Below are 16,821 nucleotides of genomic sequence, written 5' to 3'. Positions count from 1 at the left end.
CACACATGATTACCAAAAATCTTCAGAAGATTTTATGTTCTAAAGGGCATACCTACGCAATTCTGAAGCTCCACACTTTGATATCTAATTTTAGTTCACAGCATTAGCTACATATTTTCTTGAGTAATGTAATAACATTTAAAAAATTTAACTTGCAAATTACAGATTCATTGAAAGTATAACCAGGGAGAATGCTTATGGGCTTTCTAAGCCCAAAATTTTTATTTTAAAGGTAAAGAAATCGAAGCCTGAAAAATTAAAGCAGCCTAGCTCCTGTTACAGAAGTTTATAGTGCAGAAGCAAAACTTATACAGCAATCCTGACTTGCCATTTAATGTTCTTTTTACTGTGCTATAAAACAAACTTACTGCCACCATTCCATTTGTTTTATTCTAAAATAATCCTTTTAGTGTCTACCATAGACTGCACTCTTCTCTTGACTAAATCTACTTCATCTTGCTCCCGAGAAGCCCAGTACCTTGTTCAGGGAGACAGCCTCAGCAAAAAAGGCCTCCTACTCCATTGTAAAAGCAGACAGTTTTCTTGGCTAAACTGTGAACTTAACCATTTTCAAATGGAGTCAAACATGAACTATTATTTTCTGCCTAAATTTTCACATTTTATTCCCGTATCTAGAATAAACTGTCATTATAACTTCCCTGTCATACATTTCCAATGTATATATTTTCAGCAGATGGTCTATTTGATTCTCTTACCTGATTGCATTTTTCCAGATTTTTGGTCTCGCTCCCCCAGTCAAATGCCCGAAGTTCACCAGAATTCACTGCCTAAAAGGAAACAAAAATTTGCAAGGTATTCCAATGTCTCAGTGGATAAGCGTGGTGGGGTGGTGGAAATGTGCTACCCAGTGTGCACTCGTGAGGGAAGCAGGGAGCAAAGGCTGAGCTGCTCTTCCGTTCAACATTGGGATAAGCGTCTCAGGAAAATGGTAAGACAAGAATGAGGCCTTTTGAGAAGAAAGAGGGACTACATAAATTCTTAATCATTGCATTATCAACTCCAGGAAGTGCATACTCATTGTAGCTAATGTGAGTGGGTATCCTCCACAACTCTGTGGGCTACAATGGGGCATTGTGCCCTGGAATTGTGCAATGTAGTGATCCTGGAAGATAGCAACCAAAATTTAATCCAACTTAGAATTCTTCTCTGGTTTTGAAGGCACAATTGCGCTCTCTCGCTCTCTCTCTCTCTCTCTGCCCCCCCCGTCTCTCTCTCCACCCTTCAACAGAGAGAACTCTCTCCTTCCCCCGTCCCTCTCTCTGTCACACACACCACATAGACACACAGAGGTGTGTGTTTCCTGTAATTGCAGGTAAAGTTTGCAGTGTGAAGGACTCCTGTGAATATCTCTTTCGACAGACCCCACATTAGCATTTTTGTTTCTAGTTGACTGTATTGTTGGAGAAGCTGAAGAGAAGATGTAGAAACATAATTCTGTCCAGCCACATCTTTGAGGTGTCTAAAGATAGAGAGAAGTCTCACTTGGATCATCTAAATTCATACTTTTAAGATCTAAAGAAGTCCTTAGGCTACTTCTGTCCTTTCTTCCCATTTCTTGAAAAGTTTCAGTGATCTAGATCAAATTTTCCATCAAAATAGCATCGACAATATCGCATTTCATCTTAGAATAAGTGTGAAATAATCCCTGGGCTATCTAAAGGGTGTCCTTTGACTATTCTATACAAAATATGAAAGGACATTTAGCAAAGACTGCAAATTCAACATTCTTACCTGGCTCCAGTGTAGAATATTTTGCACAGATGTTCCGGCAAGAGTGTGGGCAACATATACATTTGCTCGGCTCTGTAACAAAGCATGAGTATTTTGGGGGACATAGAAAAACTCACAAGATGTATACCCCATCAAGACCAAATCTCCTGGGTGTCAGACCAAGAAATGGGAACGTTATTAAATTATCAGCAATTATCTATGAAACAAAAATATGTACATGCACATAAATAAAATGTCACTAAATGTATTGCCAGACACTGGTATTTTTCATCTGAGAATAGCTTCTTATCAGAGATCTGGCCTCTACTTAAAAAAAAATTTACTAGTGATATTTAGGATGAGGGCTCTGGTATTGGGCCTGTATTCAAATCCTAGCTCTGCAGTTTAATTTTTAGGTGAATTTGGGTGAGTCATTTAATCCACTAAATCTTAGTACACTAATCGGCAAAGTGGGGATGTTAATAACACTCATAGGCTTGGTATAGGTTACAAATTAACCTAGTATGTAATATATGCTTATCAAATGGTTACTATAAATCAAATTATTAATCTTAAAAAAGAAGAAAAAATCTCCAGAATTAAAGAAATGATGCCCCAGCTGCTGGCAGTGCTGCTGGCAAACAGCCCTCCACTCTCAGCCTGCTTTGAGGATTGCTCCAATTGTAGGGAGATACATTGCCCAGTGCTCCCCTGTTACTGGTGTGGCAACATTAAATGACTGATTGACATGGTGTATAAAGACTCAGCCCTCTCTTCCTAACTTGAGATGGTTCTGAAGGGTCATCCTATCTTCACAAATCCCTGCAAGATCAACGAAGGCTCCTATTGAGACTGCATCACTACTTGACTTTTTCATCTACCTAATCCTGTTTCTTTTCCTTCTCTAGGCATTATCCCTAGAGCAGAACCCAAATCATTGCTCACATTAATCTCCATCTCAGAGTATGCTTCCTAGGGAATCCAGCCAGTGACACCAACTGGTAGCCTAAGCCAAAATAAAGGTCCCTGATGTTCCATCAAAGAACTTAAACTACAAACCTACAGGACCCCAGTGGAGGGTAGAGATGGATGATGCATGACAGTTCTCTCTGTTGTGTAACACATGCTAATCGTGCTTTTTAATTTAATTCACTGTAGTAAAGCCGCTTTCAGACCTCTTCCATCTATAGTCTGTGATTTAATATCTAGCAATGCCCTTATGTTAACCTTGTTTCAGTCCATAATGAAGCATTTCCCTTATTTCCTTACAGTTTGGAGAGAACTGAGTTACTGGGAATATATCATTACTATGAGTCTTCACTGGCATTAGCTCTCCCTCCAGGGGTGAGCCATATGCCTCCCAGCTTTATGCTGGGACTCTGGGAATTTACTAGGCTCCCACTTACCATATTCATATTGTTGGTGTTGAATCCACCCAGAAGTAACATGACATTACTACAAATCTGATCAAGAATCACCTGGCCACAAAGGTAAATAACAAGCTGTCTGAGAAATCTGGTCTGATACAGAAATTCTTTTTTGCCAAACAATCCCTGTAAAAACATGAAGTGACATAGTAGTCATTACATGACAGACAGAAAAAATGTGACTGTAATTTTAAAAGTTTATGTTTTAGGAAATTGGGCTAGAAGATTTTTCTATGTATATAGGAAATTTTCTGAGGAGTCACATACCTTGATCATCATATCTGGCAGCAACAAAAATTTGGTCCCAGGGCTTTTTGCATGCTTAACAGTGGCTACGGGTGCTAAAGCAAAATACATTTTGATTTTCTGAGCCAGCTCTGGCATGGTGGAAAATGCAATAAAGCCTACAAAAGAAGAAATATATCAACATGAATACTGAATATTTTTAGAACTCATAAAATATTTATTTTGCTTTTAACAAGATATTTCAATAAAAATGTATTTGTATCTTACCTCTCCTATAAAATTATAAGGTCCTTATGACGCCAGCATATTTGCTTTCAAGTAGTAGGTGCTCAATGAGTTAAATAAATAATTGAATATAATGACATTGGCTTTGAGAAAATGTTTATATTGAGAGATATGCTATATCTAGACACATATAGCACAGAGATATGCTATATCTAGCGCATGTGTGTATATGCTAGACACATTGCTGGGGACTACATGAATCTGAAGATGACAAGACCAGGTCTGAAGGAAGCACAAGGTGACTGATTTCAGGGATAGCTTGCGTCGTATGCTCACATTTCTTCTGAGTATACAAACCTGCTTTTCTTTGAACCTACCCATGGTGGTGCCCTGTGAATAGCCGACATAATAGATCTTTTCCTGGCCCGTTTTCTGCAAAATAAAGTTTATCACTGCAGGAAGGTCAAACCTAGCCATCTCATCATAACTACAAGGGGAAAAGACAAAGTTATATGAAAAGTTATAATCAGAAACCAACAAAAGCACCCCCACCCCCCCGCCGCCGGGTTTACAAACAAGCCCTTGAGTTATCAACCCTGAATGCTTGTTACTGTGTTCCTCACAACACTCAGAATGGATTTCTTTCAAACCTGTGGTGCATGGGTGTCTCTGGAGTTACAGGCTGTCAGCGAACTGCTGTTTTCTCAAGATGTTGTCATACAGCAATAATCATCTTCAGCTAATATTTACTGAGCACATAACCCAACTCCTAGTGGAAGTGTCCTGTTCTACTGTTAAGCAGAACAGCACAGGGCTATGCAGATTCATTTACAGGAATAGTTATAAAGATGTTGAAGTGGCCCTTCTCTGATAGGTATAAAAAGTGAGTTGAGGGCCGGGCGCGGTGGCTCAAGCCTGTAATCCCAGCACTTTGGGAGGCCGAGGCGGGCGGATCACGAGGTCAGGAGATCGAGACCATCCTGGCTAACACTGTGAAACCCCGTCTCTACTAAAAAATACAAAAAACTAGCCGGGCGAGGTGGCGGGCGTCTGTAGTCCCAGCTACTCGGGAGGCTGAGGCAGGAGAATGGCGTGAACCCGGGAGGCGGAGCTTGCAGTGAGCTGAGATCCGGCCACTGCACTCCAGCCCGGGCGACAGAGCAAGACTCCGTCTCAAAAAAAAAAAAAAAAAAAAAAAAAAGTGAGTTGAACATCAATAGGTAATTTAAATAAAAGCATTAAACATCTTTTGTACGAGCATGAGAGATGTGTCAGATCAATGGTCCCTAGGTGATATGGTTAGGTTTTGTGTTCCCACACAAATCTCATCTTGAATTGTAATCCCCATAATCCCCGTAATCCCCACATGTCAAGGGAGAGACCAGGTGGAGGTAGTTGAATCATGGGCGTGGTTTCCCCCATGCTGTTCTCGTGCTAGTGAGTGAGTTCTCATAAGATCTGATGGTTTTATAAAGGGGTCTTCCCCCTTTTGCTCAGCACTTCTTGCTGCAGCCTTGTGAAAAGGGTGCCTTGCTTCCCCTTCACCTTCTGCCATGATCATAAGTTTCCTGAGGCCTCCTCAACCACGCTAAACTGTGAGTAAATTAAAACTCTTTACTTTATAAATTACCCAGTCTCGGGCAGTTCTTTACAGCAGTGTGAAAACGGACTAACACACTAGGCTTAATAATTTCCTTTCTTTTTTTTAATGCTGCCTGGTCTCTTCTCCTTCTAGAGTACTATTATACTATTACCCCCGTACAAGGAAATGGATCTACACTTCTCTCATTCCAATCTCAATCACCTGACACCAATCACCATTCTCACCCTATTAGCTAGACCCAACCTTCTACATGGGAAACTCAGCATTCCTCACTACTTCAACCAAGGAATTACTAGTTAATCAAGAAAATTGGGGGATATCATGTTAAGATAATGATGACTTAACCAAAATAAATCAACCAAATACTAGAAGCCATAATTTTTTACCTATTTTTTTGAAAGGCAGACATGTCTACCTCCATTCTCAAGATTTTCATGTACCTGAAAGCCCAGAACTCATCTTGGTCTATGGAGAGGGTCTTGTGTTTTCGAGACCAGGCATTCCCCCTGCTGTTCCCCATCCACACGTCAAAACCAGCATCTGCCAGAATGAAGCCCAGGCTATTATTGGGCAGGTTGGAAATCCAGTTGCTAGCGCCTCCAACTAGGCCATGCTGCAGTAACACCACAGGCCTGGAACCTGCAAAAGGAGACAATTTCAACTGTGTGAAATGTTCTCTCCCTTTCTTGTTATCCAGTAATGAATAAGAGCTTTCAGATCAAACAAACCTGTGTTCAGATCTTGATTCAGCTGCTTGCTAGCTTAGTTATCTTGGCCAATTACTTAACCTTTGTTATGTGTCCTGATTTCTTCATCAGTAAAATAAGATTTGTGTTATGCTTTAATAAAATAGAGCACAAGGAATGGATGGCATGTTGCCCGGCAGAAAAAGAATCTATAAAGTTTAACTTCTATTGTTAGTTTTGTGTAATTATTATCAGACTTGTCTGGGCTCTTCAGAAATATTGAAAGTGCCCCAGTAGATGGTATAGTATGATTATTAAGCTGTATATATACACCATATATATACACACACCATATATATAACATATACACACACCATATATATACACACACTGTCTATATCTATATCTCTCTCTATATATAAATGGTTTAGTGATTAAGAGACCTTGTCAAAAGGATCCACAAGCCAGCTTGAAGGAGCTCCCACTGTTCAAATACAAAAATATTGAGCATCAAAATAAATAATTATAGTAAAGAATTATATCCCATTGAATAAGAATGCTCGAGTCCATGTACAGACCAATAAATAAATGAACAAATAAATAATTGGAAGGAAAAGCTCTTATTTACAGAATGCCATTTAGTAAATACATGCCATTTAGTAAATACAAAACATTGATTTACAGTATAATTCCAACTAACAAATTCAGAAAGATTGAAATTATCAGTGAATGTTAAAATTAGTGAGTAAAAGTTTAAAGACAGAATATTACATATCCTGAAAATATCTTCCCACGACTTATTTGTTAATTACAAAAGGAAAAATACTAACTTTAGAAAAACCTGTCAGATACCACTTTAACAAAGTCATTAGTTATTATCAGTATTGGAACAAGCCAACATTATTTGCTTCATAATATGATGAACCAAGAAAGATCTGACTTCACTTTTGTGTTATTCCTGCCAAAAACATATAACTTGAATCACACACACCATGAAGAAACATCAGATAAAGCAAATTAAATCCCTGTCCAAAACTCTTCAAAAATGCAAAAATCAAAAAGACAAAACCTTAGAAATTGTTTATGAAGGAAACAGACTTGATGGCCAAATGTAGTAAATGATCCTGGATTAGATTATGGACCGGAGGAGGGAAAACAGCTATAAAGGACTTTGGGACAATTGACAAAATTTGAATATAGACTATGAATTAAATACTAATGTCAATCAATGTTTGTTTTCTAACTTTGATAAATGTATTGCAGTTATAGAAGAGAATACTCTTGTTCTTAGAAAATACTCGCTGAAGTTACTTAGGGGCAAATAGGCATGATGTATGTCTCAAATTTACCATCAAAGGTTTTGGAAAAAGCATTAAGATACACGTAAGAGATGGGCGAGAGATAATGATAAAATAAATGAGGTAAAACTGTAAACACTTGGTAAATTAGGGCAAACGGTATATGGAAGTCCCTTGTACTATTTCCAGAACTTTTGCATAAATTGGAAATTACATCAAAATAAAGAATTACAAGAATATCAGTAGAGAATAGAGAAGGATGAAGGGTTTTAAGAATTCTAACGTGTTCAATAAATTAAGGCATATATATCATTTTGTCATTAGCACATTTGACTGAAAGATTAATAAAGTGCTGCCCTATTAGGAGGAAATAATACATCATGCCCTCAACGGGACTCGTGCAAATTAAATCAAATCATGAGTGCAATATCCACACCACAATATAGCTTAGAAGACACCTGTAGTAAAAAACAGCTTTATTGCTTTCATTATTATTGTTATAATTCTCTAAAGCAAGTGACTTTCTGAGCTGCAGCGTCCTCATTAGCAAAATGAGGATAATTGCCCACCTCACAGGATTTTGGCAGGGGAGGGGTAAATGAGGTACTGTGCATTAAGCACTCAGCATGCTGCCCGACTTCAGATCAGATGGGTAGCTTTTGTTATTATTGCTGTAAAGGGGTACCAAACACACTTGCAGTCTCCCTGTAGGACAAAAGCCCTTCTACACTAAACTCATCCAGCATCTTGACAGTCTTCATGAATTCCAATCTGCCTCATTTTATCTCTCAAGGGAGAGAATGTGTAGGTCACTGTGGACTGTTAGTGAAGGGCCAGGAGAAAGGAACTCGGTGTTATTTTAGGTTTTCCTTGATGTCTGGTCGTTTAGTTCATCCTCTTAGCTCTCAGGGAGGTGACCTCAGCTGTGTTAACACAGGACACTCAAACCAAGGTGATCAATGCTCCCCGTGAGAGTCTTTAGGGCATTTCCCATGGTTACGGTCTCCTTGGTTCTACTTAGCCATATAGTTTGTTCTTGTGATTCCCCTAACAAGAGGACTGGCTCATTTATATCATTTCAAACATCCCCTAGGTCTTCTATTTAAATTACAGCCAGCAGGTGAGTATGTAAGGGCTAGACAGCTGTCATTTCTGAGGATGGCCCAGCCTATTTTCTTTCTCGATGTTGAAGCCAACTAAGATCCTTTGATAAAGATAAAAAGGCCGCTTCCACAAGCTATAAGCTTTTCAGTAAACATTTTTTCAGTTGTTTTCAGTATGAATTTCATTGGCTCTCTTTTTGAAAAGTTGGTGAAAAACTCTTTTTTTTTTTTTTTTTTTTTGATACGGGAGATTGCCTCTGAAGAGGCACATGCCAGCAACACTGGCCACTAGTGAGAAGTATTCTGCACCAGCTGGACCAAGGAGCCAGATTCCTTGAACCTCAAACACCTGGGCAATGTGTGAACAGTCTGAATCAACAGGATGTAAGAAAACAAATTCCATCCATGAATAGAGGCTACAGATGACCCCCATGCCTAATAATTGCTAAGTCACTTGATTGCTTGGAAGAACTGTGCTTTGCCCACTCCCCTGGGATTCGTGGGGCCATGTCCCCAGGCTCTTCATTTATTTATACAAAATCTATAATTCATCTCACAAATATTTATTAGCATCAGAATGTGCTCAGCACTCATTTAGTTACTGGTTCTAGCCTTGAGCAAAGCAAATGATGTCTCTGCTCTCATTGAGTTTACCCTTTGATTGGGGGGAGACAGATGATATACAAACATGAAAATATCTATTATATCAGGTGATGGTAAGTGTGATATGGAAAAGTAAGCAGGGTAAGGGGCTAGAACTCAATAGGTAGCAAAGAGCTGCAATTTTGAATAGGGTGGCCAAGGAAGAACTCTGATAAAGTCGGCCGAAAGAAGGGCCAAAGCAAACTGCATAGACATCTGATGAAACAGTGGTCCAGAGGAAGAAATTTAAGTTCAAAGATGCTTAAGGCACATGCTAGACATGTATAAGGCACAGCTGTGCAACTAGTAAGAAAAAAAAAAGTTTTCAAAAAGCTACACAAGTACAAATTAGAGTAAAACAGAACCCCAAAGTTTCTTTACACCAAAGCCCAATAGCATTTGTCCAGCATTTTCTGGTCCTAGTTAAGAACATGGGCTATAATGGCAGAGAGAGATTTTATTTGAGTGCAGGTTTTACACCTCACTAGCAAGCACTAGCACAGACTTTTTGGGTAAGTTACTTAACATATATGAGTAGCAGTTTCTTAGGGTAATTGTGAAAATTAAATGAGACTAATACAAATAAAGCGCTTATCAGTGTATCTGCCATATCAAAATAACACAAGAAATTATATTATCTGTACACATAAAAGACAATATAGTTGCTACTATAAACCTACTGCTAGAATATTAAAAAGAATCCAGCCAAATAGAATGAAAAATATTCATATTTTAGTAATGAAGACAAATGTTTAAAAAGATAACAATAGCTGAAAATCCCACATACAAAAGTGTGGAATTGTATGAACTATGGAAACATATCAAACATTTAAAATGTACATGTAGGCCAGGTGCAGTAGCTCATGCCTGTAATCCCAGCACTTTGGGAGGCTGAGACAGGCAGACCACCTGAGGTCAGGATTTCAGGACCAGCCTGACCAACACGGAGAAACCCTGTCTCTACTAAAAATACAAAAATTAGCTGGGCGTGGTGGTGCATGCCTGTAATCGCAGCTACCGGGGAGGCTGAAGCAGGAGAATTGCTTGAACTTGGGAGGCAGAGGTTGCCGTGAGCCGAGATCGCACCACTGTACTCCAGCCTAGGCAACAAGAGCGAAACTCCACCTCAAAATAAAATAAAATAATAAAATAAAATAAAATGTATGTATAGAACTTTTGTTTTTCAAAAGCCCTTAGTAAAAAGCTAGGCAACATCTTAAATATTTTAAGTGCTCTTTAGATGAGGAATACAGAGTATAGGAGTGGGCACCCGGTGCCATAATAAAGCTTGAATTCTTCATAAGCAGAGGTTGGTATGGTCTGTTCAAGGAAATGTCAGTAAATATTCTAGAATGTCTACATAGGAGGGGTTTTGGGGAATGGGTTAGGTGCTAAAATAAGTCAAGAAATGAACTTTTCTTGAAGGTGTGTTTTGAAAAGCAAACACTATGTTTAATTGAGATAATTAGTGGCAGTGGGGAGGGATATGGTGGTGGTGATGGAGATTATGGGGAAACTGACACCATCCTTTGACCTGAACAATGGACGTCAGTCTGCACTAAGAACCCAGGCTCTCTTCTACATTCAAATCACAAGGAAGTCGTAACTGCAGAGAAGACTGCTGTGTTGCGGTGACATGGCATGACCCATACCTGTCTTCTTAGGTTGCGCTAGGCCTCGAGGAATCCGGTTAACAGAAAGGATATACCCATCTTCAGTTGTGACTTCATATTCCTCACAGGGATAGCCTTGATGTTGTATGATTTCGCTCTATGGAAAAAGCACAATTTCTTTTGAGTTCAGTTCTCTGTGGCTATGTTCTCAATGATCAAAAGTAAGAGTAGATTCCTTGATGCTGTAAAACTCAAGGTCCTTGCTTTTCCCAAGCTAATCATGTTATCTTAGAAAAATCTGCCAACCCTCTCTAGTCCTTACTTTCTTTGTCTTAATATGGAAACTGGACTAGAATTATGGATCTCAAAGTATGGGCCCTGGGACAAAGGCATCAGCATCACTTGGACTAATCTGTTAGATATGCAAATTATCAGGTTCCAACCAAACCTACTGAATCAGGAACTCGGAGGATTGGGCACAGCAGTTTGTGTCTCAAGCTCTTTAGGGAATTGTGATGTACCCTAATGTTTGAGAACCACTGGACCGGAACCCTGATTCCAAAACCTTGTTGTGCATCAGAATCATCTGGGCATTGTAACATACAGAGTCTTGAGCCCACTTCAGGTTACAGATCAGGTGGTTCTAAAGCAGCCAGTGGGACACCTGTTCCAGGACAGCTTATGAGCATTCCTGGGTCATGCATTTCCTAAGATTCTTTCCAGTTCTAAAACCACAGACTCAAGAGCATTGATTCCTAACATTTTCAGGTTAAAGTTCCCTCTGTGAATTTGAGGAGAACTATAAAAATGGATATACAGTGGATACAAAAACATGGTTTTGCATTCAATTTCAGGAGTTTTAGATATCTTGTTGCCTATATACAAACCCCTGGTTAAGAATCCTTATTCTACACGGTAGTTACATGTAGACACTCTGGAAAATTTGCAGCTGCAAATACCTTCTAAGCATCCTCACTATTCTTGGCCATTGTTATAACGCAGAGAAGGAAAGAACCATTTGCATTAGGGGCTGCTTTAAAAAAGAGCAAGAGAGAAGAAGGCCAGGCATCACATGCCCAGGTAGAATATAGGGCCAAAAAAGCATAGTCATTAGGAGAAAGCTCCCGGGTCCCACTGTCTGAGTTTTAACCCTGGTTCTAACAGTAATATATGAACTAGCTGTATAATCTTGAAAAATTTAGTTAAACTGTTCCTATGCTTCAGTTCACTCATCTGTAAATTAGGAATTCTAATGGTTCATAGTCCATGGGACTGTTGTAATAAATGCAAAAAGATAATGCACACATAACACTAACTGTAATCCCCAGGACATAGTAGGAACTCAATAAGCATTAACTACCACTATAATTAAAACTCAATGAACCAAGCATTATGGAATGCAGTGTATATGTGTGCATGTATGTATGTGAGACACCATTGTCTACTTAACCTTAACATTTTATAGGCCGGGCGTGGTGGCTCACACCTGTAATCCCAGCACTTTGGGAAGCTGAGGTGGGCACATCACGAGGTCAGGAGATTGAGCTCATCCTGACCAACATGGTGAAACACCATCTCTACTAAAAAAAAAAAAAAAAAAAAAGCCGGGCGTGGTGGCGCATGCATGTAATCCCAGCTACTCGAGAGGCTGGGGAAGGGGAATCGCTTGAACCTGGGAGGCAGAGGTTGCAGTGAGCTGAGATCATGCCACTGCACTCCAGACTGGTGACAGAGTGAGACTCCATTTCAAAGAAAAAAAAAATTGTAGAAGTATCTCAAATTTTAGCATGCATCAGAATTACTTAGAGGGTTTGTTAAAACACAAATTGTGGGACCCCACTCACAGTCTGATACAGCAGGTCTGGGTTGAACCCAAAAAATGGACATACAAGTTCCCAGGCAAAAGAGATGCTGCTGATCTGACGGCTATCCTTCAGGAACCACTGTTGTCAACTATTTGGGGAGATAAGATAAATATATGAAAACATGAGAATGGAGGAAATCTGACAAGTCGTTATTGAGAGGATATGTGTAATGTATCAGATGAGGGGTGAAGGATGAGAGTGGAGGAAGGAGCAAAGGAATTCTGAGCAGGAGGAGCAAAATGAGCAGGGCTGGACAGGCAAGGTCTTGTGGAGGAAGAATTTGACTGGGCCTTGAGGTTGAATAGAAGTTGCTCAAAAGAGCCAAGGAGGTAGGGATTGGGACATGGACATCTGAGAAGAAAAGGAACTACAAATGCTGCAAATGTTGTCTATAGGTGGCAAGATGGTCCACATGCTATACTTGGCAGGAAAGTTTATGCAGGACAATAAATGACTGGTCCCATGCACCAGAAGTGCTGTCAGCAGATAACACTTGGCTGTCATCTTCTGTAGGAATGGCCTCAGCTGTAGAAAGCCACTTCCTCCAAATTCACATCCCTTCCTGCCACATCCAGTGACTGACCTGTTTGTGGTCTAAAGGCCTGGTCATCTCAGCCCAACGTAGGACATCTCTGAAGAGTAGTTTTAGCTCCAGAGCTCCTAAGGGAGTTCAGTGAGGCTGTTTTGAAGCCCGTATCAAGATTTGATTTCTTTCTTTCCTTACTCCTGATTCTCTACTTCCTTTCCACAGGTGATGATGATGATTTTCCTTAGAAAACATTTTTGTATGAATTCTGCCTCAGAGTCTGTCCCCCAGAGAATCCAACCTGGGGCAAATATTTATTCAAAAAATGGAACATAATGCAGCAAGGTGAAATGATGTTGTGAAAGGGTATTTAAAATGTTGGGAAATTCTTCATGATATACATCGTTAAGTAGAAAAAAATGTTGGAAAATAGTAAATCGTACGTGACATGTCTTCTTAAGAAAACAAAACCTCACAGACTTAGAATGAAGATAAAGGCATGACAAAGCAGTTCTGGGTGCAGAGTACATTGGTGACTATTGCCTTCTTTTGTATTTTTAAAATTTTCTATAATGAGCATATATTGCTTTTGTAATAGTATAAAAAAGTCAATGTTTAAAAGACCATCCAGATATAGGTTGCTTTCAGCTCCTTGAATCTGGCATGTTCTTAGCTGCTCTAGCTGTCCTATGTGCTGATCTTGTTGCTACCACCCTCTCAAGTAACTGCTATTTATCTTTCAGATTTCAGGCTTTGAAACCTTTCTTCAGCAAAGCTTTCCTAAGCTTTCTGCATTAGTTCCCCTTATTTTATGTTTTCTTCTTTTATCTCATTGCTCTTATAATGATTAATTGAGGATCTGTCCTTCCTGCTGGACTATAAGCTCCATAAAGTCAGGGCTTTTAATATTCTTAAATCTCTCTAACCTTAGTGCATAGCACAATATCATGGACCTAGTAGGTGCTCAGTAAACACTTGCTTAAAAAATACATGCATAAAACTAGTTATTTATCGAAGTATAAGATAGACCATAATCCATATTACATGAGTATACAGAGTCAAATCTATGCAGGACAGGTGAGCTCCAAAACTGGGGCTTACTCTGGGAAGGCTCTTGGTTTTGCCCAGGAAAGAATTCAAGGGTGAGCTGGTAATATTAGACAGTAATCTTTTACTGAATGGTACTGCTCCTTGAAAAGCAGGGCTAACTCATAGACGGTGCTCCCAGAGTCAGTAGTGCATGGGCTATTGGCAGCTGTAGTTATGCCCACTTATAACTACTTTTAATTTCATGCAAATTAAGGAGTAGGTTATTCAGAAATTTCTAGAAAAGGGGCAGTAACTTCAGGGCCGTTGCCATGGAAAGGGGTAGTAACTTGTGGGTCATTGCTATGACATTTGTAAACTGTCATGGTGCTGGTGGGAGTGTCTCATGCTAATGAGCAGCCAGGGCAACTAGAGGATGTCTTCCAGGCCACCTGCTGGTTTTTGCTGGTTTTTTTCACTGCCTGCTAGTTTGTGCTTGTTTATTCGCTGTGTCCTGTTGGGACCAGAAAGTAAGTCCTGCCCGTCTCCCACCTCAGAACCAGTTCAAACTCGCAACTACTTTTATTCTGTTTTGTTGAATTTACACCAATCACGAGAATTTTCTATTTTACTTTGTTTTTTCCAGGCATAGTTGCCTAATGGCAGAGCCTAATTCAACGGGCTTTAGTCTACAGACTCCTGAAGCCCAATAGAGTGTAGGTGCTGGTTACACCCAGTGGGTGGAGCCCAGGAAGATCATCTCTGTCTGCTACTACAGAGATTCCCCTCACCTCCAAACCAGAGGAATTCAAGTGGGACAGTCTCAGGGCCAGAAGGATGACTCCTGAGGACTGACACCAATGTGCTAACTACCTAGACAAACCACCTAATCATTGGAACGGTCAGAAGAAACCTGATATTCAGCACCATGAAGATACAGAATATTTCTATGGCCTGTCAGTTTTTGAACCCATGTAAGGAAGCTTCCATAGAAAGGGTCTTAAATCAGTATAAATATATGTTAAAGTTCCATTTCCTGAGAGTTAGATAAATCTGTGGAACATGGACATTGCACAAGATCATCTTACTCATCTGGAGGTAGCCTCTCCTCTTTCTCACCTGGGAGGATTTATTGCATAGTATTTATAATTATAAACTTTGTGTTTAGGCAGTCCTGAATTTAAATAGTAGCTATGCTATTACATTGGTGTGGCCTTGTTCAACTTGTTTAACCTCTTTAATCTCAGTATCTGGATTTGAAATATGTGAATGATCCTATCTACTGCACAGGGCAGTGAAATTGAAATAGAACAGTCTCTCTGCACCTTGTGTCACAATCCCTGCTATGGGTAAGTGTTACCATAGGGTGACCATTACTAAAACCCAGCTTAGAATTTGAAAAGTTACCAAAAAAAAAAAAAAAAAAATCCTGGGAAACCTAAAGAGAAGTATTGTCATTTATGCATTTCACTTGTAGGAGGTTCTCTGTAACACTAACTCAGGGTCCTTTTATTGCCATTCAGCAAAGTACCAGTCCAGAAACAGGATAAAAAGAGTAGATTAGAATGGTATAAGATGCTACTAGAAGTGGGTGCCCTGATAGCAAGAAGCAAAGGCTGACACCTTTACAATATGGAAAAAAAAAAGAATAAAAAATACAGACAAAATGCAAATAATCAAGGGACTGGGGTTAACTTAAAAGGCCTTAATTGTTTCTCCACTCATAGAATGAACCAAGGTGTTCAAGGAAAAGTTAAATTGTGTTTGAAGCCCAAAGGGATTAAGTCATTTGCCCAAGTTTACTAGATTTGTTTGAGGAGACCCCAGGTCTACTGACATCCAGTTTAGCATTCTTGCCAGTATGATTTGCTACTTCATCACTATGCTCTTCTAGTACGAATCACCACCATGTATAAATATAATACATAATGTAAATGATACACAGATACAAACGTTAACATGTTAAGTATCTCATTTCCCAAGAATCCCAACTTACAATATTCATGAATGCTTCTGGGTCCACAGCTTTAGTTGGCATATGTACTGAATTCACATTTCTCTGGAACATACACGCCACCAGAATCAGAAGCCACATCTCCATTCTGTGTGAGACAATCCACTTTCTTGACAAGGTTTCCAACATGGTCCAACATCTGCATTTATTTTTTCCTGCCAATGTAACAACTAATTCTAAACTAAGAAGAATCTGTAGGTTTAAAAACTTTTTCACGTATTTTTCTGCTGCAATTCCGTCTTCCAATTCTGAAGCAAATTAAGCAAGCTTAGCTGATAGGGAAGGGAGAACACAAAGTGGGCTGGAAACATTGCCTAGGATGTCCCAATACTACCTGGCTCCTCCCATTTTTCCCTCACACAACTTGTAATCCTTGATCCTTCAACTTCCAGGTGTGTAGAACTTTCTTTGATGTGACCTGGAGTTTTGTGCATTTGGTACAGTCCATTAAAATCCCTGTACTTTATCACCAGGTAATAAGGACTATAGGGAACCTCTTTCCTTCCACTCCTAGTTTTTGTCTTTCTTTGATAACAAAAGATGGAATCTACAGAAAGCACTGAAAGTTTCTATAGTCATATTCTGGGTCTTCAATGATCACTGTTATTTGGTTAAGATAAGTGTTGTGATAAGTACTTTTATTTAAAATATCTAAAATTTTATGGACATTTTCCATTTTTAGGGATAGGTGAGAACATTATTATAAGAAAACGAATCTTCCATGTTTAGCCCATTTCTGTCTATTTCAATTAAATAGATACACACAAAATTTTTATTTTAAGTTGTAATCACTAGTTAATTGCTGGGATATTGATT

General features: G+C 39.3%; 1 protein-coding gene across 2 annotated transcripts in view; it reads right to left on the bottom strand.

Moving 5' to 3' along the window:
- LIPM (lipase family member M) overlaps window positions 1-16,821 on the bottom strand; it is a 31,852-nt gene that overhangs the window by 3,215 nt on the left and 11,816 nt on the right. Inside the window, exons 2-9 of one of the 2 annotated variants that reach the window (XM_033215789.1) lie at window positions 15,988-16,093; window positions 10,614-10,731; window positions 5,673-5,871; window positions 4,007-4,116; window positions 3,426-3,562; window positions 3,138-3,284; window positions 1,753-1,824; window positions 717-788 (exon numbers count right to left, since the gene is read on the bottom strand). In XM_033215789.1, the coding sequence (XP_033071680.1) occupies window positions 717-788; window positions 1,753-1,824; window positions 3,138-3,284; window positions 3,426-3,562; window positions 4,007-4,116; window positions 5,673-5,871; window positions 10,614-10,731; window positions 15,988-16,093 (961 nt within the window). Of the gene's footprint in view, window positions 1-716; window positions 789-1,752; window positions 1,825-3,137; window positions 3,285-3,425; window positions 3,563-4,006; window positions 4,117-5,672; window positions 5,872-10,613; window positions 10,732-15,987; window positions 16,304-16,821 lie in introns of those variants that run through there. The other variant, XM_033215781.1, reaches the window with a different exon arrangement.

Source organism: Trachypithecus francoisi, unplaced genomic scaffold (genome assembly GCF_009764315.1).
Source record: "Trachypithecus francoisi isolate TF-2019V2 unplaced genomic scaffold, Tfra_2.0 Contig00586, whole genome shotgun sequence".
NCBI lineage: Eukaryota > Metazoa > Chordata > Mammalia > Primates > Cercopithecidae > Trachypithecus > Trachypithecus francoisi.
Note: the sequence above shows the minus strand (reverse complement) of the source record. Positions and strands in the feature narration are given on the sequence as shown.